The 25,586-nt window shown below is 34.2% G+C and overlaps 1 protein-coding gene across 1 annotated transcript in view; it reads left to right on the forward strand.

The window, feature by feature from the left end:
- Positions 1-1,719: 1,719 nt before the first annotated feature.
- CCDC73 (coiled-coil domain containing 73) overlaps positions 1,720-25,586 on the forward strand; it is a gene marked incomplete at both ends in the record, with an annotated part of 57,072 nt that continues 33,205 nt past the window's right edge. The window contains 6 exons of the mRNA XM_082000191.1: positions 1,720-1,851; positions 12,026-12,097; positions 15,498-15,569; positions 16,345-16,380; positions 18,127-18,201; positions 20,283-20,321. Of these exons, the coding sequence (XP_081856317.1) occupies positions 1,720-1,851; positions 12,026-12,097; positions 15,498-15,569; positions 16,345-16,380; positions 18,127-18,201; positions 20,283-20,321 (426 nt within the window). The remainder of the gene's footprint in view (positions 1,852-12,025; positions 12,098-15,497; positions 15,570-16,344; positions 16,381-18,126; positions 18,202-20,282; positions 20,322-25,586) is intronic.

A 25,586-nucleotide genomic window follows, 5' to 3' on the forward strand; every position in this document is an offset into this window, starting at 1 on the left:
TCATGCCTTAACGTTATATTTGCAAAATCTTATCCTTCAGATGAGAATATAGCATGATTAAAAGTGGAATCAAATGGCTCTGTGCCTAACCTATTAAGCATATTAGCATTTTTATTAGTTTTGTAGCTATGATGACCTCCTAATACTTGATATGATATCAAAACTTTTGTTTGTAGCAGTGCTTCATGAATTAGTGGTACAACATCTATTAGTAGGGAAACAATTTTGAAAACTAGGGTGAAAGAAACAAACTTTTTAATGTGCTTTTGGAAGGGTCTGACTTCATCAATTCTAAATTCCTTGGCTAAAAAAAAAGTGGTTGTTTATTCTAATGCTTTACTTTGGGGAGCAGGGGGACACATGACACAGACGGACACAAAAAACTGGGCCTAAACTGTGTCTAAAATGTATGCAGATTGGCTGCACAATGCCTGATTCATGTTGGCACATTGACACAACAGATTTGTTGCCTGAAGCGGTGCATGTTTGTACATGGTTCCTACTCAGATTTCTGTTCGCTGCCTCCTCAAAAGTCCTGCAAACATACACATTTTGACACTGACAAAAGAACTTATATAAATATTTCATATCGAACAGTTCACTATTAGGCATATGCTTTAAGATGGAAGACAAAAAAGAGCCTGATTTTCCTGTTTTTAGCAAAACCATGATTTCAGTACGTTAGAGTAACTTTTGCAGTGGGGCAACTAAGCAGGGAAACAATCTATTATCCGTGACCAAGCAGCTTAAATTTGATCTATGTTAGTGGTTTATTTAGACAACAGCAGAAAAAGTGTTGAGCCCTGATTTGTGGTTGTTATGGCCCCGTGATACAGACCAGGTCTCTGTTCTTCCTGCAGGAATTCCTTCCTAAGGGTTCTGCGGCAGTGGCCAGGCAGGTTGTAACTCCTGTGCTCTACCCCACCTTTGATTCTTAGTCCAGAAATGCACATGGCGTGTCTCTGGGAAGGGATAGCATTATGTGTTCTAGTGGACTGGTAGAAATTCAGCCTAAGTATTAAAAAAAAAAAGAAAAAAAAATCTGGGAAGTACAGCTGAAATATGTACAGTTATGTTTTTGTAAATCAAATGCTAAGTGTTGTAATCATCTCTGATGTAACTAACAGACATACGTGGGTGTTACGTTAGCAGAACTCCTTGCTTGACAACAGTTGATGCAGCTAGCTTTGAGTACAACATTTTGATACTTAATCCTGTGGGAACAGAACCAAGAAGTTTTCTTTTTAAAATTCAGAAGCAGAAACTGTGAATATTACCTTTAGTTCGTAATTTCAAGCCAATCTGAAGGTCTCCTTTAAAATTGAGCCTGTCTTGTGATTTTTGAAATCTTGAAGGTAGGCAGTTACTTTTTCATGGCCTGATGTGTTAGTTGCAGTAGCTCTGGAAAAAAAACCCTGTATTACTTCTTTTTTTATGCGCATCACAGTCTTTTTTGAAAACTAAAACCAAGCTAAAAATAAAGAGGAAAAACACATTAATGTGGTGAATTAATGATAAAGCTGTTTGTTTTGTTTTACAATATTGCACACTAATTTATAATGAAAATATTGTTAATTGCATAATGACTACCATTAGTAGTTTTACTCTTTGCAAAAATAATTTGCTTCCACATTTGCAAGTTTTGCAGTTTGAATATTCTCTTAAAGATAAACTGGAGAGGAAGTACACATCTTTATTTTGCAGAAACAAGTTTGAAGAATGGATGAAGACTTTAAAGCACAGGCACTTCACTCTACTCTTCAAAGTCCATCAGAGACATTACTTTCCATTCAACTGTTAGACTTCAAAACAAGTTTATTGGAGGCAATAGAAGAACTGCGTATAAGAAGGGTAAATGTGCTTATATTGTTTTTTAGCATTTCTTTGTCTTATTTCTGTCTGCCTGTATGTAATCATAGAAAATGCTGCATAAGTGTGGGTAAACTTTATGCTGTGTTTTAAGTAATTCACCAACCCAGATTTTGTTTAAAAATATTCATGGGTTTAGGCAGTGTCTTGATTAGAGATTTCTCTGTACACAGCACAAAGACAACAGGGTTGCATGGGATTGAATTTGGCTTTCCTGTAATAATGTACAAAGTTGCTACAGTTGATCACCAGGCTATTGACAAAAATGTTCTACATTACGTTTTTGTATTTCACTGTAGCTCTTTGATATGAAAAGGAAAGAAAGAGAATCCGAGTCATTGCCAAGTCCATAAGTCTTTCTCATTTCATAGATTGATTTACCATTTGCCAGAAAAGCAGTGATTTTGACTTATTTTTGTTGGTTTACTTGTGCTTTTCAGAATTACCTGAGAGGGCAAAGAGCTACTATGATAGTCAAATCCACTTTATTTCATCATTTTTAAATTCCTGAACTATTAAGCTAGAGCCCTACAGTAATAGCATATTGAGTGTTGGTAGGGAGGGTGGGTGTTTTGTTTTTGAAATACGAGTTGAATCATCTTGTACTAAGGTAAAATTGTTTCTGCACTGTTGAAGGCAGCTAGCTATATTTTCCTGTGGTTACTTTTTCAGTTGTATATGTGTAAACATCTGCTTCTGTTTCTCCCCTTAGCATTTCTGAACTGTTATATTTTTTGAAAGACCTAAACTATATCTTTCTGCATTTGATAAATTTGACCTGTTCAAAAGATGTGTATTATTAATTTTAAAATATTAGTATTGATGACATGCTTGATTTATGCTTATTTTGATCTAAGTTAAATGCTATAATCCTCTCCTTAAAACCATAAACAAAAGAATGACTGCTGTAAAAAAAAAAAAAAAAAAGCCGAGAAAACATCTGCATGATCCTGCTTTCTTGGTGCGGTATTGTTGAAATTCACCATGGTCTGATCCCTAGACTTTTGTTACAATGGTAGGGTTTAGTCTAGTCTAACTATCTTTGTATTAAAAATCAAAGACTGAAGAATTTAATTTTATAATAATACTTGGAGTGTATCTTATAAGATCTGTTAGCTGAATTCCATTTACATTGTGAACTTGACTTTGCATTTTTAATGCACTTGGTCAGAGTCTAAAATGTTTACAGAGTGCCATGGAGTTTCATCTTTTGGGATTTTTTCGGTCTGTTTGTCTGTTTTGTGTCTGCTATACTACAAGAGAAAGTGATTGTGATTTTATAAAAGGTTGCCTCAGGAGGGTGAGAAATTTTTTGGCTTAAAGGTATTTTTAGTTTCAAAATAGATGCTAATGCCAAGAGCTAACAGTTAAGACATGACCCTAACTTTCTAAAATATCTGTGCCTTCCTTCACCCTAAAAAAAAAAAAAAAAAAAAAAAAAATTTCTAACAGGTAAATATATAGTTAGTAATTTAAGTTTAAAAATAAATTAAGCATTTTACAGCTAGTCAATTTGAAGTCTTAAACTATCCCTGAATGCATTTTTGTTATTTGCTTTGCTTTAACAATCAATTTAGGGCTGCTTGCTTAATATGTTTGAAATTTGGAATATAAAACATTAATATTTTGAACAAGCAAGGGTTATAGAATAACATGGCCATGCATAGTGCCATTAATTTTTTAAGTATGGATATTTTTGCTTTCCTTTTTTTTAAAAAAAAGCTACAAAATCCTCTTCTGATTTTAGCTATGAATCTTTTACAAATTCAACTAACATGAGGTTATTCTGTAAATTTGTAATCAGCCCTGAGAAAAAGGTAGTGCGTAGACTAAAATATAGTGCGAACTCGGAGAATTACAGTGCTTGTCTTGCACCATGGTAGTTTTTCCATGGACATGAACAAAACACGCTAACTTAAACTGTGTCTGTGTCATCTGCTGCATAAGAAAGTGAACTAAAAGTTAAAGTTCTGCTGGATTCATATTAATTTTGCCACTTCCTTTCCAGGTTGCTTGTGAGGCTCACAGCAGATTGATAGCCCAATGGAGGCAGTGTAGCCAAGTATAGTGATTTTACTCCCAATTTTGTCTTTGACCTTTAGCTGGACCTTAGATATTTTACCTCTCTTTGCTTCTCTTGCCATTGTTGGTATTGCTTGTCACTTAGATAGGAGTCTCTTCAAGAGAGGAGCTATCATGTTTTTTGAGTTTAGCAAACTGCCTTGAATTGGTTGGTTGTATTGCATTATAAAGTGAAATTAATAAAAATAAATTTGCAGATGAAATTATCTGTGCGAAGCTAGATAGATAAAAATTAAACTCTTAAAACAATTAAATATATTTACTTGATACTGTCCATACTTGATACCATAAGATACTATTTTAAAGTAGAAATTCCATTTTTCTGAGTGTGCTTATTTAAATAAATGCATTGAGTTATTTCAAAGCATCATTCTGTTTTTCACTTTTCCTGGTTAAACATATACCTGTTGTTAAACTCTGAAAAGGAAAATAATTTAGAGGAATTGCTTGTAAGTGAGCAATTTACAGATGAAATCCCAGTTAAGAGTAGCTGTGCATGTTTATTCTGAAGAATACATTGCTTAAATTATTATACTTGATACAGGTTTACTTTATTCCTTTGGCTGTTCATAGAGTCTTTGTTCTTAATATGAACATGTATGTAATTAGAAGCTACAAAAAATTATATTACTTTCACCCACCCCCCAGGGATTACATCACACTCCAATATGGAGTTTGAATGTCCTTTTTTTTTTTGCCAGTTTAGCTTTCCCACTCGTCAAGCCCGTCTCAGGTCAATCATTCTTTTGTGGTGGGTATTCTATTCTTTTTGTTCCAAAGTCTGTCAGCCTTGCTCTGCAATCAGCTCAGTTAATTTTGTTGAGTAATAAGAGATGATCCTTTTCTTAAGGGATAAATATAATTGATTTTCACAGTAAAAAGTTGCGGCATAGTAGGTCAAATTGGAAGTCTTTAATGCTTCCTGAAGTACAATACGTAAGGACAACTGACATTAGGTTTGAGGATAATGTTTACAAGGACAAGAAAGCACATATATTGTGTATTGAATTATTTTTCTTTCTTGTCCTACATACAAAAAAAAAATCCTTAGCCAGAAAAGCATATAACCATAAAAAAATCAATGAAATTCATCCTTTCTTCCATAGAAATGTATTCTAATACCCTCAAGATATGGTATTTTTAGTAACAGTTGAAGCAGTGTAGGTGTAGATTAGCTGAACACAAGAAAAATAAATCTTAGTGTTGGTTTTTAAAATTTTACAAATGTTTTTCTTTGGTGCAAAGGACAAGTTTCAGTGATCTATTTCCATATCTGAAAGCAAGCACCTGTTGAGGCTCCTTCTGGTGTTAACTGAGACATCACAAAGTCTAGCTAATACTATAGATTCTGTCATTTGTGCCTTGAGTTTATTAGATTTTATATTCTTCTCTTTAGTAAAAATTACAGAGAATAAATTTAGCTCTTTTTGGTCAGTTATGATACAAATATTACTCGGTAGTGCTTATCTTTTAACTAAAATACTTTTTAAGAAACGTTTTTCCAGTTCTCAAATTTTCTCACATTTCTCACAAGGTAATTTTTCTTTACCATAAAAGAAAACTATGTTGTATTAAACATTTCTATATTCAAATAAATATTTTAATATATTTTATGTAATTTATTTTAGAATCCTGGACACACACCCCCCCCCAAATTTTGTAAATTGAAGCCATACTGACTTGTTATTGGTAGTTTACCATTCTACTGTTTACTGTCAAACACTATGTAAAAATTCTCTTGCTTGAGCCAAAGGAGTATGTTGACATAGCAGGTGGTATTAGAATCAGCCACCAGAAGTGGGGATGAGATGTCTAACTTGCCAGGGAATTTCATACATGTGCTCACAGCAATTTCATATCTATGCTCACGGTGCAGGAATGCGGGGTCTGAAGACTTCTGGAATCAGTTCCATGATGTGGACAGGACTGTCCACTCATTTGTCCTATCATTTTGCTGTTACAGGCTCTAGTTCCTTCCCTGCCACTAATGCTCTTTTTCCCTCTTTCTTTTCCCTGTTTTTCCTAGTTTCTGTCCGTTGTCTTCTGTTCTGCCTTCTTTTGTTTTGATATAAATTAGACCTCCTTTTTGTGCTTACCCATTTTCATGCTGATGGCCAGTGAGCAGTCACTGAGAAAGAAAACACAAGAAGGATATTTACTTATTTGCTAAAAGAGACAAATCCTGAATTATGTCTGTTGTCATGATGCAGATGTTATGGTGCTCACAACACCTCACCTTGAGCTTTTTCTGGTTGCTGTTCTCAGAAGCTGTAGCTCACCCTAGTACTGCAGAGCTGTATGTGCTCTTCCTGGAGCAAATTTATCTCAATTCCTCTTATTCTACCTTTGCTACGGCTTTGGCTATTCTAATCCAAGCTCTTCAGCACAGTAGCCTATTTCTAGGTTTTCTTAGAGGGAGGACATGAATGAGCTTTGCTCACCCCTAACTACTCTCTCCCATTCCTAAAATGTACTTCTGCTTTCTGGCAACTATGAAGGGGTTTGCACTGCATAGCGTAGCACCATATAGCACTTTTTTTCAGAATGGAAAACTTTTTCCAGAATGGAAGAGATGTACATACTTGTACAGAGATAACTCATCTATTTAGCAGTGTTTCACAGATAAGATGGGCAAGTGGAGTTCAGTATAGAGATGAAAGTTTAAGTTAAGCAGTATAAGGTTAGTATTTGGAAATGTCACTTGGGCCCAAAAGGCAAGTTGTTTTTTGAGATATTAAGTGAAGAAAGTTGATGAAACCGTAAACTTACTTATCAGAAGGAGCAAAGCAGGACTAAACTCGAGTTATTGGTGGTATTACAGTATTGGTAGACATGCCAGTTATGATCAGAACAGTCATATTGGTTGTGCTATAGCTAGACCTAAAAAACCCCAGAAACATTACAGTACACCAAAAGCTAAACCTTGTTGGAGGTGTGTTCTCTAGGAGAAGGACCACCTTCAGATGTGTAGAATAGCAGAAATGTTTAAGTGCACCAGAGGCACCTGCTGTAGCTATATAGGCAGCTCTGTGGAAACAACCCAGAGTGACCAAAGATGTGAGACTGAATGAAACTGTTGCAGAAACAAAGATTTTAATTTTTTCTTAGATGAAAAAGAACTTGCTTTTAAGTTGTCCTCAAGCTGTTGCACAGGATAAGTATAGAATCGTGTAAGAAATAAATGGTTTAATATTGTATTTTGAAGTTTCTAGTTATGAGAAGGACAACTACTATTTTAGAAAATACAGCAGAAACATTTTCTAGAAATAAAGAGGATGCTAGGGAAACGAAAGACTTTGGTGAGGCTTATTGCAAGGAGCAATTCTAACTGCTAACAAACATAAAAATGGTGAGCTTGATTTTCTTAAAGGATAGATTAAATAGAGGAAGGTTAAGGGTGGGGGGAGAAACTGATAAAATAACACAGAATAGAAATGTGGGTGTTTGTTACCTGGAAGTTGGCAAACAGGACACCACTAACACAGGCTGCAGGGAAACAGAACAAAAAATCCTAACAGTCTTGTAAGTGGATTTTCTGCCTAGGTGTAAATTTGGGTGCTTTTTAGCAAAATGGAAGAAACAAGGAAAGCTGAACATTAAAAAAAGGCGGGGGAGGGAAAGTAAGTGTGTAGATATAAAAGAATAAGCAGTACTGAAGTTTATGGATCTCATGACTGTAACAGACACAACATTGTTTTTCAAGTCAGTAAGCAGTGTGTTAGCTTATAACTTCTGTGTTAGCAAATAATGTGGCTTTTGATTCGGAACTGATTACTTGAAGTTGGAGAGAAGAGCATTATAAGCATTTAAAGGGATATATTTAAATAGATGGAATTTAGAGCAATTGCAGTCTGTGCAGTGGAATCAAGGACAGTGCACTGAAAGATTTCCAGAGGAAAGGAGGTGGTTGGTGTATGCTTCTATTTCTCCGCTTCTGAGAATGGAAAGTTTTTGAGAATAAATTCCAAATATATGGTTACTAAAGGTTTTGGTTAACAGTGTAACTGTTAGGATCCAAAAATGTATCAGGAACTAAAATTAGAATAAAGCTGTTATAAATATTTTCTCTCCCTTTAACATTTGTCCTGGGAACAGAACTTAAGAAGGATATCCATGTGGTCTACTAAAAGTTGTACTGGACCATTTAGTTCATGAAGGGTATTCTAATAATAGTATTAAAGAATGAGAAACTGTAGTTTCTGTGAGTACTACTTGATTGACCTGCATGAGAAATTGGATGTGCAATTTTGTAGGAGGTAGATTATGAGTTTGAAAAAGATAATAAAACTACCTAGCAGCAGTTTTGGCTGCTTGGACATGAGCCAGCTGTACTGTTCCTAAATCTGTTCAGGGTCAAGAATCGAGGGGGCTTGACCAATCCACAGCCCATCTTGTAAAACTACAGCCTGAAGCAAACACTTTAAAGAAGGCTTGACACTTTCTAAAGGTTATAACGAGTAAATAAACCATCAAATTACTCTTCTTTTATTGTTATGGTAGTCTTTTTTATAAAAACACTTAAATCCATGTAGTCCTAAGGCATCTAATAAAAAAAGAACACTTTTAAGGTTTTGTGGTTTTTTGATACCTCATCAAAGTTATATACAATATTATTCTCCTAAGTATAACAAAAATGTTTTTGTCTTATTAAACAGCTGGTGGAACTTCTAAAAAAAAAAAAAGTGCTTAACACAAGTTTTAAAAGCTTTCAATTCAAAGTGAGTAAACTATAAGTGTCCTTTGAACAAACTAAAAACGATGGATAAGGCTTATTGTTAGCAATTTCACATGAGAACATTTTTATCATGTAATTGTCATTCTCAGTTCAATTTATAACAAATACACCAAACTAGATGAGTTTACGAAGAAGAGAGACAGTTATATGCATAGAAGCTGAAGAAATGCAGTAATCAGTGTGATTAGCTTGCATGTTTTCAACATGTATACTTGAAAAATTAACTAGCATGTTATGAAAAAGCCTATTAGGACTCAATTGTGCAGGCACTTCAAGTATTCTGGGGGCATTTTTACTGTCCATTATGTTGATCTAAGTCCATGCTACATCTCCTGCCGCGACACGTTACTGTTGCTTCTGTTGCATTGGTACAGATTCTTGGGTTCCCCAAGGCTCAATCTGATCCATGGCATAACTGGCCACCTCCTTCTCCCTGTTTAGTTGTGCATTGGATCAAAATTCTGGTTTGTCTCTGAAATACCCTTACATATGCTAGCACCTGTACAGGGGAGCGAGTGGTGGAAATAATGTAGTCTGGACTTAGGGAAGAATACTACTGCGGTGCATTTTGAGTAGTTTAGGAATAATTTACATGGCCTGTTTAAGGATCAGATCTTATAAGCCTTACTTCTTACAATTTTGAACAAGGCTTTTGCTAATAACATATCATTTTAATAGCATTTGCTGCTTAATGGCATAAGTTACTTAAGATTACACTTCTATAAGAAGCTGTAAGTCAACCTCGTTTGTTTTTATCATTCCAGGGAACTTAGGGTTTTAGGTATTTTCTTTCAGTTCTTATAGATTAGTGTCAGAAAACAAATTCATTGCAACTCCAAAGTACCATTTGTTAAAGCAGAACTGGGAATCATTGATAATCTTTTCAATTCTCTGAATTGTCTTTTTTTTTTTTTATTTTTGTTTTAACATAAGGCATATGAAAACTTCAGGTCTCTTCTCCATCTGTATTCCACTGGTACGTATCAGAGAAGCAAAAGTTCTCTGAGAGCCAGATTTTAATTTTAAATGTATGTTCAATATTTTATATGTAAAATTCATGTGAGTCTTGAGGCACATTTTTAGATCCCACAAGTAACTCTTGAAATGCTTAGGAATAGCCTCCCATGGATAGAAGTGTGTGTTACTTCTGTCCACACATGTGTCTGTAAACTGTCTGTTAATCAAGCAAGTTGGTTTTGATCCTAAAACCTATAAAAGATGTCAATGTCAAAAACATATTTTAAATCACCTTAGGTCATATTTTGTTTTTTATATATATATATATATGTGTGTGTGTGTTACATATGTTTTATATATATATAAAAAACATATCTCTCTCTCTCTCCACAGTGGGACTATGGATCAAACGTTAAACTAAGTGAGAAGGGGTTGCGAAATCTTCTTTTGAAACAGTTTTGCACAAGTTGTTGAAGCGTTGTAAATATCCTTGTATCAAAAACTTGGAACCCTCATTTGTACTGGGTTTAGGGAATAATTACATTTCTTAAAATGCAGCATACTTTATTCTTTGTAGCCAAAACATTTGCATCGTGTGCTTCACAGTGGAAGGAGGAAGACCTTCAGCTTGCTCTTTCACTGTTCAGAAAATTTATTACTTCGTCCAGAGGTGATTCTTTTTTCTCTCTCATGATAAGTAATAGTTGTTCATGGTATTGCAATTCAGTAGAATTTTACTTAAAACACAATATCAAGAGAATAATCTTTTTGAGGCCTGCTTTTAATGTAGTAATTTAATCTTACTAGCAAGATCCATAACCAGCTTTTTTGAGTTGTCACTGTTTCCCTAAGGATTATAGGCACTTCTTTTGCAGTAGTCTGGGCTGTTGAGGTGTGAGTCGTTTCAAGAGTGCTTATTTTTTCGTCAATTTAGAATACAGGTTTTAAACCGGAGTAGGAAAGTTGAACTCAAAAAAGCATAAAGGTGCGTATAAAATATCAATTTGCAGTAATTCAGAGAACACAGTTCAGGCATTGAGAGTACGCTTTTACCCTCGCACAGTTTGGCCCTTGTTGGAGTGTGTCCAACATGAGACCTCAATAAATGTTACTAGTGCACCAGTTCATCAAGGAGAAGTCAACCTTACCTTAATGTGGTCACCTTTTCAAGGTGATTATCAGTGTGCAGAGAAAAGGCAGGAAATTAGCCTTCTGAAGCTCAGAACAACTCATTAGCGTAGCTCTGTAGGTCTTCATTATTTTGACTATATGCAATAACAGGACAGCAGTGAATTGCTTATGATATACATCAAAAGCCTAACTACTGTTCTTGCAAGAAGTCATGAATCTTTGATAGGGGAACCTGTTGTTCCTTTGAGTATTGTTTTTGTAAAGGAAGGCCAGTGCTCATGACAATTTGGCTCAAAAGGGAAGCTGATTCCAGTTAGGAAACTTTGACTTTAATACCAGAATATTTCAGGAAAATTCCCATGAATTTTTAGCAATCTGTGATTATCATCAGGTAAGTCTCATTTATTATCACAGTAATAGTTTGATTCTTGACAGAGTGCTTCTGCAAGAACAGGAGATGTAGTCCACCTTCCTGTTACTAGTCTGTCTTCTGGACTGTGAAGGAAACTTTAGGCTTCTCAGATTTTCAGGTAGCTCATCTTATCAAAAATAGCTGTTGATTGTCCTTCTGTTCAGCTTCTTACTCTCATCTGGTAGGTCAGGAGGCTTCTTGGCACTGAAGGTTATGATAAATATTTAACTTTTTCCTAATAACAGAAGTACTTGCTGACACAAACTTTCAGTTGTCCTGGGAGATGTCAAAAAGAATAAAGATTCATGTGCTTTGAGTTGTATAATTAAGATGTCCCAAAGATTCTGACTCATTAACCGTGATTATCTGTATCACTGACTAACAGTTGATTCTTGAAGCACTTACTGCAGCTTGCTTCATCACAGTATTTTGACTTGGTTCATCAGAATATTCAGTCATTTTCCAACTGTGAAGTCAAGTCTGGTTTATTCCCTTTGAGTGTGGTTTTGTTGTAAGACGCAGAAGAGAATATATATAAAGTGGGAACTGTTCCTGATAATTAAAAGAGCTATAATCCTAGCTCCTGATCTTCTGCTATGCATTTCAATCTAAGTTATTTATTCTGCAAATTTTCTGACCAAAACAGCTGAACTGCTCTGCTATTTTACCATATACAGACATCTTTTGTTTCCTTTTTTGCTGTGCAGTGTGTAGGCATATATTATTCTGTGTACCAAACAGTAAAGGAAGAAGAGTATGAATACACAAATTATGTTGGTGTTTGATTTGCAGGTACTGTCTTATGTAAATTTTTAAAATTTTTCTTTTATTTAAACTAGGAAACAGAGATTAATTATGAAGATCAAATAAGTAAAATTGTTGTGGAGAAACAGGAACTTGAATGGCAGAAGGTAACTTTCCTACATGGTTTGTGTGTTTTAACTGTAGGGATTTAATTTTATTGTAATATTAATATGGATTGTGATTTGGTACAATTCCTCTTTTTAAGGCTATTGTCATTTCTAATAGTAGAATGTGGTAGCCAATTGTTTACTGTCTAGTCATGAACTTCTGTAGTTTTTATATTGATTTGGAATGCACCCAACCTAGAAATCTGATTAACAAAAGAGTACCATCATAATATTTGGCATGACTGGAAATCTTTAGTCAAAATGGATGTAAATATTGAAGCGATAAGACATTTAGCTTAACGTGAGGCATGTTGACATGTTAGCATGGGGGAAGCTACACAGCAGCTTCTCTGTATTACGCTTGGCTTTGGCAAGTGCACGTACCAGTGCAGTTGTACAAACCACTTCACTAGCAATGTTTTGGGGATGAGAATTTTTCAAAAAAATTGTTTTAAACAGAAACTTATGTTAGACATACTCAAAAGTGGTTTGTCAGCTTTTAAATGCTTTAAAATGAAGTTTTGAGTAAAATAAGTCTTAACATTCTTCTTAGGGTTAGGGCTCTTGAGGGTATGCTTTCATAGGAAATCCATTCCCTTCTCTAATACAATCAAACCTATGACCCCTGTCACTAGGTCACAAGATAAAAGGCTTCACTCTGTATATTTTACGATCACAGAAAAAACAATAATTTCAGCTCTATCCTTGATCTTGAATATTTAACATCTTTGTAGTAAAGGAAGACTATTTCATCTTGGAGTTCATCCTAACCATCTTAAATTAATAATCCTAACTATGTGCTTTTTTCCTGAAAGATATATATGTGCACACAGAAACAGGAAACATTTTATATTTGTAAAAGCAACAGTGCTTGCAATTTGTAACCCTTCTTTGCTTTTCTTAACCTGGCATTGCAGTTCTTAATAATCTGGGTTCGAAAGGGATGATTTCCATTCATTCTGGGACCTTAACAGCAATTTAAGATGGGACTTACAGGAAGTTAGGTGCACTCTCTCTTTCTCCTTACTTTGCATTTACCATTGGCACATGGCAAACCTAATGTAAACAATGAGTTGTAGATTTTAGGAACTTGATGTGAGCACATACGTAGAGCTCTGGAACTTCAAAGGAAGAAGCTAATATGAGCTTTCTGGAGATTCAAGTAAGATGAAAATGCGAAGTATGGAGTTTAAATTGAATTTGTGACCTGATGGTTTCTGAATGAAGAATCATATTGACCTCAATAGTAGTTCAGTAAGTAGACAGCTTCCCCTCGCTTATCAAAGATTCTGTTATTTTTTTTTCCTTCAGAGATATCCCTTTCAGTTAACATTTCTGTGATTCAGTATATATTTTATTTTACCTTAAATTTAGCAAACTAGTTTAAAATAAAGACATGACTTGAGCTAAGTTTCTGGTTTAGTATTACAATTTTAAAGCAAATCTTTGTCTAACTCTTATGAATACTGTTGCTGCTCTTAGAAAAAAAAGTAAGCTAGAGTAGGGAAAACAGAATAACTGGAGAAAATATTCCTTTAAGTCTAGTGAGTATACTCCGTATACTTATTGTAACATCACAATATCATAAGTGATTTTTAAGTAGTAATATTATTCTTTACTCTCCCTGCACCTATGGTATGTATGGAAAATTTATTCCAAAACTGAATCTCTGATATATAATCACTTTTATTAAATAGTCTCAGCTGTGAGGCCTGTTAGGAAATGAATATTTGTAGAAACTTCCCAGTCTCTTTTTTTAGAGTAAAATACATCACTTGAATATACAGTACAAGGAAGACTGTGGTATTCCCTCAGTAACGTGGTATTACCTCAGTAATGCTTTTTTGCATTTATCAATTACATCAATCACAAAACCATGTAAATGATGACTGAAGGACTAAACTTATATCTACATAAATTAGTATATAATATTGGCTTGAAATCCTATAATCTGAAGAAGTGTCATCTTAATTTGACCATACTGTGGATATAAAATATTATTCCTGTGGTGAGTAGGAATACTCCACTGGGAATAGTTGATTTGCTGTCACTCCAGTACTATTTCTTGTCTCTGTAGCATACATGGTATGCCCTTTTCCTACCAGAAAACCTGTGTCTTTGAACACAGTTCTAACTGACAACTTGAGGGAAACATTTCTCAAGATTTTTGTTTTCACATTTTTTAATATCACTTCATGTAGTATGTATTGTTTGTTAGATGCAAATCAAATGTTTCTCTATGTATCTTACAGGGAATTAATGAGTATGTACATGAATATAAAATACCTTATCTCCGCAGATTCTTGTCTTGTATCAAAAGGCAACAGCTCTCCATTGTGGAACTTGAAAGCAACACCAATTTGCTGGGGAAAGTTGCAGTTTTGGAATGGGCTTTATGTCTGAAAAACTCAATTTCTCAATTAAGGCAGGAGAATAAATTAGACTTCTTGTGTGTGAAACAAATGATCAATTTATTTTCTCCCAGTCCTTTTTAATAGTCTCTAATTTATATTTATTTCTGTGCAGTCATTAGTTAATTGTTTCCTACTTCACACTAATATTTCTTAGCTAAACACTCATCTATATTTTGAGATGTTCAAGGACTGAGCCCCTTGAGTACCTTTACCTAATATTTTTTTATTGTCTAGAACTTGAAAAAACCTGATCTTACAAACATATCTTCTGTACTACTTCACCTCGATTGGGGGGGGGGGGCAGTTTCCTACTGTGTATGTGATGCTTAAAGATGTTGAAGATTTCCATCTTGCAGAGTGTAGTATTAGTCTGAGATTGTGATATGAAATAATAACAAAATTAAAAATAATAGTACATCTTTAACTCATTTTCTTGTTTTTATGGATGAAAGTAAAGCCAGACAGTAGGATGATAAAAATCTTACAGTATCACCTTATGCTTAGTCTTTTCTACCCTCCTTCAGCTCTTTCATGCAGTTTGTTAAATGACTAAAATTTAAGTAAAAACACAATAACAGGTTGTTATATTTTTAATGGGTTTATATTTTTTTTAAGGGAGATTAAAATTAAATTCTATTATAACTCCCTGGAACTATGTCAAGATGCTGTCTTAAGATGGCAATGGGTGTTGTATTGCTTCTGCAGGTTGATAAGGATGGGTAAGAGTTGCTTGTAGAAGTCCTAACAACAACAAATCTGAATTCCAGAGGTGGGAATTGCTACCTGTTATGAATTAAAGAGAAGCCCTTGCCAAAAAAATTATTACTAGTTAACAAATGTTTCTTTTTATTCTTCAGGTTTTGTTCTAATCAATCATGTCTTTCTAAAAATATTTAACAAGGAATCAGTTTTTTCTTGAAATACTGTATGAATGGTTTGCTGTAAGATAATATCTAAAACACACTATTATTATTTTGCATGAGCAGGAAACTCTGCAGCATCAGACGGACACATTGCACCAACAAAACAAAGAAGCTATGGCAGCTTTCAAAAAACAGGTAGCGAAATAAGGCCTTCTAGCTTTGACAATAAGATCTTAAAATGTGATGGCATAATAGCAAGTTATCAGTTGGTATTAAAATATTTTCTGTTGCATAGAAAATGATAGAATATGCAGCTCAAAGAAATCAAGTCTTTTTCTTTCTTCCAGACGCAGTATAATGCCTGTATTTTGACAGTTCTTCCCAGTCAACCACTCCTGCTGGGACTTTTCTGTTTTATTTTTCCAAAAATTCCTAGAGAAGATAATGCTTTTTTGATTTGTATTTTCTGTTTTTTTCCCTCTAAGTTGACATGTCCTCTGTAAGATTGGATTCATAAACTGTGGTAAAAGATCTGCCACATAACTTACTCTGTTCAGCATTTGAAAGTGTGTTTCAGTCTTTCAAATCGGGGTTGTGTTTTTTTTCTTCTCCATAATATGTAATCAACAAATATGCGTGCTGAGAGTACTTGCAGAGAACAGTCATAGGAACTGAAACTGGTGCACATGGTGATGGAGAATTTATCACTAATGCTGCATCATAATTCTATCACGCAAAAAAAGAAATCGACAAGCAAATAGGTTTTTCTTTCTTGCAAAAATAATTTGTGATTCACAAACTTGCTGCTTGTGATTCTGTAGTTAACAGTTAAATAAAAAAAACCAGAAAGTACACTATGCAGGGTAATATAACTACATTTTCTTGTCAAGTTGTGTGAATAAAATTAATCCCATGTGCTGTATTGATTTGTTGTTTCCTTTTTATTTTTTTTATGACACTAACAATCAAGTTACAGGCAAAGATGTTTGCCATGGAAGAAGAAAAGGTACTGTATGTTACTATGTTAATTATTTGTTATTTGTCATCCAGTGAAGCACATAAGCAAATGATAATGCCATATAATTTACCAAACATGTTCTAAGTATAAACTACGTATATTACAATTAAATTATTTTTCTTGCTATGGCCTTTGCAAAAGAAATTTCTTTATAACCTTTGTTACATTTGTTTTTTTGTTTATAGCCTATAGGACTTTGATTACTAGTGAAATGTCACTTTAAAATCTGCTTATGCTAAAAATCAATTAGGGGAAAAAGTGTTCTTTGATAGTTCAGTATTGAAACTATACAAAATTACTTCATTTTGGGGGTTTGGGACAAATTGTCATAAGCCTTTTCCATGTACTAGTGAAAAATAACAATTCTAACTGGTTTAGTAAAACTGGACTTTAATACGGCTTTTATTGATTTACCTGAGCTGACTTCCTAAGGAACTTGAACAAAACTGAAGTAAGATATACTTAAGCTTAATACTTTAAGTTTACTACTTAAAATACTGGGATTTTTCTGAACTACGTGAGTTTTTATACCAAGCTGAGTGCCTGCTTCCTCTTCTAAATAAAGGCTTTGCAAATGGTATGCTAGGAGCCTGTTTGAAACAGTGAAGCCAATGAATGTCTGAATGTGGATTTTATTGTTTCACTTAAATTTCCCCGTGATTAAGATTTGATGAGTATCCTATATGTTTCATAAGAACTTGCACAGAAATTTGTGAGCAGGTGAAATTAGTTTGAAAGTGTATCTAAGTAAACTTTATTTGCTACGTTTATATTATGTGGTTATTTTCTTGCTTGTATTTGGAGTTTTTTCTTGTTAAGACATCCTTTTTGTCCACACATACCTATGTAGGAGTCACTGACTGGTATTTTCAGTGACAGCTACTTTTTCAGAATTAAATTATGTGATGATTTTTTTTTTCCTCTAAATATTTCCATTTAATTGAATAGTACTTGCAGTATGTTATACCAAAGTAACTGAAGGAATAAATTAAGCTCTAATATGTCAGGACAGAGTTTAAATACAAAGACCAATTTTTGCTCCAATTTACATTGTATGTACTTTTACTGATCAAGGTGGTTTCAGGAAATTGCACAGCCAGCACTATGTTAGAAATGAATGGAACATGCAGTGGTGATTGAATGGATGTATTTGTTTTCTCTGGCATATTCTCCAATATCTAGATTCTGCTCTCCATTGTATTGATTGCCCAAGATTCTCACCTGATTTAATGCCACTGAAGTCCTTTGACTTTGTTAACATGCATATATATAAAAATATAAAATGTGCTTACATATATTTAGTAATTCTAGTGATAGCAGATTACAGTTCAATCTTTGCTGATTGGAAAAGTTGAGGAAGTTGTTTCTGCGAAGATCCTGCTACAGTGGATAAAAAAATGGAATTTACCTGATGCTTTCTCTGTTGTTTAGTATATTTGTTCTAAACTAAAGTAACTTATTAATTCTGCCTTTGTCAGGCTTGTCTCTCCCAGAACAGAAAACTTTAAAATTTACTGACTAGTCATAGGTGGTGAAAATACACTTTTGTGTTTTCATTTGGTTTTTATAGCAATATGTATGTACGTTTTAAAATTATTTAGCTGAATTTTTCACCTGTTTTCATCAATGAATTGCTCTGTCATAGTGGAGTAGTACTTTATTTTTGTAACATTCTTGTTGATAAACAAATGCATATATTCTGCCCAAATCCTGAAGTATGGTTTTTATTGAAAGGGAAGTTACCAACTTGCTGTAGAAGCAAAAGAAAAGGAAATTGATGGACTGAAAGAAGCATTAAAAGCATTACAGGTAAACTATTATTTTTGTTAAATAACTTCCCTTGGTATGCAAGTATTTATGTTTTTTCACTGGTAAGAAAACAGTTGTTAAGAGGGTCTTTAAGGCCTTCTCATTTAATCTTTCTAGTACATGTACACCTCACTTTCTAACGCTTAGTCTTCCGTGTCAAGACTAAGTTAGCCTTCCAGCTGAAGTTCTTTTCCTCCAGAAGAACTGCAGACTTAATAAAGTGTCCAAATAGTGTGTGAAATGTGTTTCCTTCTCATTTCCGTAGTCTTCCTCTTTCTTTTTATTCATGTCTTCTTACTTCTCACCTGTCTGGAAACTGTGGGTTTGCACTCCTAAAGAGAAATACGTATTCACACTTGGACTTCCAACTCACAGTGCTACCTGTGTTTTTTATGATTTTCCTTTGTTTCACTAGGAGGTTTCTGTATTTACCACTTAACCCGTGGCTTTCCAATGCCTGTTTGTCAGTAGAAGTAAAATTGTCAGATAAACGCACGATTTACTCTGGTGCTGCTTCACGTTATTTCTGTCTTGTATTTTATATTATTACGTGGTGTTGGAGCACTTGTGTCTGTGATTCAGTTATGTGAAATAAAGGAAGACATAGGGACATAGCTAGTATTTGGTTTCCTTTTAAAGACCAAGAAGGCAGATATGTTCAAAATAGATTAAAAGAATAGGGACTCAACCCAGGGAGAATTAACATTGTAATGCAGTGCCAGATTTCAAGTACTGCCAGGAACTAATTATTTTCTACCCAAAACTGCATGGAATAATAGTTATATTGAAAACAAAATGGTTATAATGGATTATTACCCATCATCTTGCAACATGTTTGGTTCTTATTAACATTCTCATATAATGGGATGCATTTACTTGGTATCAGACTGTTTGTTTAATCATTTTGTTAACACTGAAGGTATTTTAGGAGCAAAAGACATTTACTCCCATGGTTGGCCTTCTGTGCAAAAGCTGTAAGGATTTTGTTGCCTTGTTCAAACCATGGCATAGCACAGATGATGCAGAATATCCCTCCACAGTCTGCTGAACATAATATGTGGACAGCAAGAGTAATGAAAGATTCCTCTGGCCTTACTTTTGTAAGATAAAACAGAAATTTCCAAAAAAGCTTAAGATTAAATGTTTAATGTTCACATTCAGATCAAACATTTGTGTAACAGTATAGTTCAAATCTAGGAAATTCTGCTGTGGCTTGAGGAAGCAGGAGGTCACAATGAACTTGTGGACCCAGAAAAATTGTTTGGAAATCAGCTTAAAACAAGAGTGAGAAATTTCTAATTAGGTTCTGTAGTCCTCTCTATCCAGAGAGTCAGAATTCTACCTTAAAATTATTGTTCTCTAGGCTTAGTTTTTCTAGAAGTAATATTTTCTGTATAAGATTTACACATACTGGGTTCTTTGACATTTCTTTTTTTTTTTTCTTTCCCCCCCTAGATATTGTCAGTTTCTTTAAACATTCTAAGAGATATAGAGACTAAAGGTCTTGTGATCTTAAGTATTATGCAAGTCAAAATTCTCTGTCAAAATTATATGACATATGAAAAATAGTGTTAATGACTTCAGATGTCAGTCTTGCATTATTAAAGTATGCAAGATTGGTACAACATGTCATTGTGTACCACCATCCAGAATATCTACTAGAATGTTTTTCCCAGCACGGAACACACTTATATTCCTCTAGGACTTGAGGGAATACTTTCATTTCTGTCTCTGTTGTCTTCTCTGTTTATTTCTAAGAGTCTTGTTTACAGACTGTGGTCCATTTACACATAATTTTTATGATACCTGTCAGAAAACACAAGGATTTATGCATTTTTCAAAACTCCTACTAACAAATCAGTGTAAAGCATTTTTACATGACTTAAATATGGATGCGAAATCATGTAAAGTGAATCTAATAATAAAAGAAATAATGTAATCATCAATTCAAAACCAGTATTATTGTATTCAATCAGCAATAAACGCAATTAAATCTTAGGTATGAGAATACCTAAATATGCACATTGTCATCAGAAAAAATGTAACTACAACTTAATGAATAGCGCTCTCTCATTTTACAGATTTCAAAATACACTTTACAAAAGAAACTGAGTGACATGGTAAGCAATTAATAAAAGTAAAAAATAAGGAACTGCTTTTATGAAAAGAGAATGTCTCTTTAGAGTCTAATGCAAATACTAACCAACTCTAATACTTTAAGTGATGTGTGATAGTTATTACAAATAACCAAACAAGGTGATACCAGCTTTGAATCTGAAAAACTTTCAATTATAATGTTTTTAGTTGTTTACAGTTTGATAGCTGCAGTTTTAGCACATGGAATTTTTTCTCCCTGAGTTAAAGTATAACTGGTACATTTGTTCTCTTTATAGATTAGAGTGAAGATTTTTTTGTATAGACTGGGATTTGAATAATGTAATTATATTACCCTTAGAGGATCTGGCATATTTGTCTCAAAGAATTAATAGAGAATTCCAAGCAGGTCTTAGTTTTGTTTTTAAGAAAAACTGATAATGTTTTTCCTCTCACTTTTTTTCACTCCTCTTCTCAGAATTACTTCTTAACATCAGTTCCCCTAACAGTTTAGATTTCATCCAGTCCAGCTTACTCCCTTTGACACAGGGAATAAATTTATATAGAGTGACAGCATAGTCGCTCTGAACCCTGTTGTCTGTTTTAGGAAGTAAAAGAGTGAGCCGCAGAAACATTGCTAAGCTTGATTGAATAAATGCTGTGAAAATTCTGCTGCTGCTCAAGTGGAAAGAATAAAGATAATATTGTCAGACCATTACAAACTGTGATTTTAATTAAGAAGCTCAAAAAACTAGGGTCCAGTTTAGCTTTAAGTACCATGACATTTGTACTGAAAGTCATCTTCAACGCTACAGTGGTTTTACACAAAATATGGTGAAATTGAATAATGTGCCCTCTGACCTGGGAGATAAGGCTACAAGTTAAAGATCAAAGGCAGCATAAAATGTGTTTTGTCTTACTTCTTTTAACTTGTATTTATTCTTAAAATACGTCTAATCTAAAAATGTGTTTAAAATACACAAAATTATTGAACTTACATTTAGGTCATTTCACATATTACCTTTCTTTCATAATTTGCAAGCTCAGTCTTCCATATGAATGGGAATATTTCAATCACAATACTTTTTCTATAAGCTGGAAATATATCTGTGCTGCTTAAATATCTTCCTTTTTTATGTTTATAAACTTTTCAATAATTGATTATTTGAATATTTTGAAAACTTTGGGGTACTGTGACTTTGATACAGAGTATAGTCATTAAATGCTATTGAGTGGGGGACAAGATATTAGAAATCCTCTTTTGCACATAGCACTAAAAATAACATGTATGGCTTGGCTGTATTTATAGAAGATACGAAAAGATTAAAACAAAAAAACATGAGGTAAACAGAAGTTAATTCTTTCTTACAACCTTATGCAGTAGCAAGCTAATATGTACAGTTTTAGACTGGGTCAAATTCTACCAACTTTACTCCTTGAGTAGTTGCACTGAAATAAATGGTACATTCTAGGGATCAAAGTAGTAGTAGCCCTCTTAGTAGTAATAGACTCTCTTAATCAGTTGTCACTCATGGCAAAAAGTAAAATGGAAGAAATTCCAAACCATTCATTTATTTGAGACCCATTTCTATTTCCATTTTAAGTTGTTACGGACAGATTAGATCAAGCTGTGGCTAGTGTTTTGAAAGTAAGCAGATGTGCTGTTTAGTTTGTATCTGGCACCTTAGAAACCCTGCCAGTCAGTAAAGTAGCTTTTGTATGTGCTCGGGATTGAGCATGCCTTGTTGATGTAGCATTTTATTCTGGTTTTGTTCCTTTAATTCTGTTCTTTTAGTCTAGCATATGCAATGCTAATATATTGCATATAGTTTAGCATTCTATCCAGTTAAGTTTATGTGAAAATTGTAGTGCTGATACAATTATGATAACTGCTAGAATTTTGAAATAGTGGAAGTTTTTCATATTGAAAGACTGTATAAAGACAAAGGAATAAAGGATTTATTTCTTCCATCTTTCCTTTGTTTCCACAGTAAGTGTTGATCATTGTGTGTAGTGTAGTCACTTTGCACCTCACTGCATGTGGATAGTAGCACCCATGCAATCAGGAGGCTACAGGATGATTACTACAAAGCTAGTTTTCTGATAGAGTAAGCTTGAGAGTGGCTTTTGTATTGTATTCTTTTTCTTGCTGCTGAAATAAAGAAATAATAGCAGGAGAATGGCCTTGGTTAGGTCTTGGTTTCCTCTTCTATTAATTTCCTGGCAGGTGATACAATGTAGAATGCTAAAACTCTGAGTGTAGACTAAAAGCTGATGTAGAGCAGGGGAAAAAAACAAACCAACCTGAAGTAAACTTTGCATCTGTTCATGTGTTCGCTTGTTAGCTTGCATTGGCTGATCATGGTACATGTCGGAGAGAGTGAGCATTTAGAGTTATTTGTCTTCTGCAGTACCTAAATCTTAAATATCATGGTGCTAGAATATAAAAAAGAAGAATGAGATTAAGGATAGTGTTGGCTGGTTTAGAGACCAAATCTTGTTTGCAGTTTAGAAGAGCAAATTTGGACTGCAAGATCTCTGTGTAGTCAATGGGGAGACATCACTGTCTACAAATTCAGTGCATCAATATTAATGAGTAAAGTGGATGGGGTGACTACCTCTGTGAATGACTGGTAATTAGTCTAGTTTCACTTGCTGACAATGTTTATATTGGCAAACTAAGTGTTTGTGAGACCATTTAGTGAAGCTGCAGTCAAGTGATATGAAATGGTCTAGTTCATTAAACTCTACTGCTCTTCAAACGAGGGAAGCTGCATCCAAATAACCCACATTGTTCCCAGCAGAGTCTCCTGAACTGTGCCAGGGAAATGCTTACATGAATGCTACTTGGCGTTGGCCAAAAATACGTTAGGGACATTTTAACAACTTAACAGCATAGGCATTTCCAGAGAGCTTCCCTGCCACCATTTAGTTTCCTAATACAGATGTAGTTACCAAACAAATGAGAAATGAATTCCTGTAAAATGTTAAATAAATATAATTTTAAAAGTTGGTTTGTTCTTAATTATCTAGGATAGGAATGTTTGCTTTTATTTCCTTTCCACATTTCTTTAGGAATTTGCCTGTAATTATACTATGTTGTTTAAAAACACAATGAGAAGGCAGGGATACAGTATAAATTAAAAATAATTATTTTTAAGTAGAAAAATGGTGGGAACTAAAGCAACTATTGTGGAAACACTTTCCTATTTTGAAGATTTACAATTGGTAACCCTTTGCGTAATTTTCACATGAACTTGCCTTAGGTCTCCATGCCATTACATCTCCTTTGTTTCTCTGACACTTTCACCTCCCAATTACCACCTTCTGCTTCACTGAGTAACTCTGACTAGTGACTCAATTTCCAGAACATCTTTGAGATATGAGCAATTCCCTCTCTGTCTTCCTCCAGTCACCTACCTGACCCTGAGCTATTTCTCTGGTGTAGTTCCACCAAGAAATCATTGTGCCTCAACAAACCATATGGCCACAATCAGTTCCACTCCCCATCCCAGCTTATCTTTATTACTGGTGGAGGGCAGGGCAATAATTCCTGTTCTTTGCAGTATCAGACGTTAGGAAGGAGAACCAAGATTCTGTGGATCTTACTCCAACTCCAGGGTCATACCCTCCCTATCCTGCAGTATCTCCTGGTGTTTCTTGATTGTCTTCTATGGAAGAATGTTTTAAGACTTTTTCACTATGAGCAGAAGAATCGCATACTCAGGGAAGGATATCAGAAGGCAAACCAAAGTGATTTTATTTTACTGTGCACTAAGCCTGGAGAGCAGCTTGCCATCAAAAATCATATTTAGGCAAGTGGTAAACTCATAATAAAACTTATGAGGCTACAGCAGGCCAATTCCTTTTCACATTGGAAAGAGCCCTAGGAAACAACAAAGCATATTTTACTTTTCTAGTGAGGAGGAGGGACTACACTGTCATGCTGACTTAAGAAAGAAATCGGAAGAATACTAAGAAAAATCTATATAAAAGAAAGTGCAAAAAGCCTCAGATCGTGCAAAAAGCCTCAGATCTTGCCACAAGCTGTTCCAGTCTCAAATTAGCGATGCTTCCCTTTTTATTGGTCTCTTAGAATAAATACACCTGGATGACTATCGGGAGAAACAAATACAATTTTTCCTTTTGTGTGTGTGTTATGAAATCCACATCCTAGCATTAGATAAGCACAGATTTTCAACAGTTTGCCTATGATTAGGAAAAAGGAAAAAGTATATGAACATTCACAACCTACATTCCTTGCAGTGATTCTCTAAGTGGTGGTGTTTCTTTACCAACACTTCCGTTATGACTTTCCATTTGCTGTAGTGTGTTTAATTTCATACCTTATAAAACATGAGAAATTTGTATTGTATATCCTGTTTTGCTAGTCTTATGTTGGTCGTTTATTTTGATTACTATCAGCTTTTATTATCTGCTTGGACATGTATTGCATTTGTTACTGTATGGAAATGGAGCCTTACAGAAGCCAAACAGACTGGGCCAGACTCATCCTTTTTTAACTTGAATTTACACACAGGAATGAATTTGGCCCAATTAATTTTAATTGCTGTCTTGCTTTACTGTAGATTAGAAATAGATTAGATGTCTAAATAAATGGATATCTTTTCTGAAGAATTCATTTGACCCACTCTTTTCAGAGAAAATTACTTCAAAAATCAACCAAACAGTACCTACAAAGCTCTTAACAAAAATACAGTATAAAGAGTAACACAAAAAAACTTAGTGCATATGAAAGAAAGGATAACAAATAGTTTTTAAAAAATCAGTGGCATGTGTCACTGAATATAGTTTTCTGTAAATAGGTATTTTCAATCATCCCCCTCACAAAACAAGAGAGGGAGATTGGTAAAATTCATGAAACTTAAATACATTTTATTTAATTACCATGTGGTATTCATTGTGATAAAATATTACTTAGATCAAGATGTTAATAGAAGTAAAAATAAAGTTTGATGCTTACAAAAGCAGTTAGAAATCCCCCCCTACAGATACATAATCTTAAAGTAGAAGTGAATTCATCGTACTTCAACATATTAGAACTTCTAATTGATACTGAGGAATTAATTATCCATTATAAGATTACTTGCCTTTTTCTGGGAAGTATGGGGTATTAATCTGTATTAGTTTCACTAATCCAAATTGAAGTCACCACTACTCTGTAGAAGCAGTTGATGCACTTCTGCTTTTTAGCAAGTATGTTGAAATTATTTTATTTAGGTGTGTCAAATACAGAAATCCTCTCTTAATTGTTCTTGCACTATGTCATT

This window comes from Phaethon aethereus (genome assembly GCF_964289735.1).
Source record: "Phaethon aethereus genome assembly, chromosome: 5".
Classification (NCBI taxonomy): Eukaryota; Metazoa; Chordata; class Aves; order Phaethontiformes; family Phaethontidae; genus Phaethon; species Phaethon aethereus.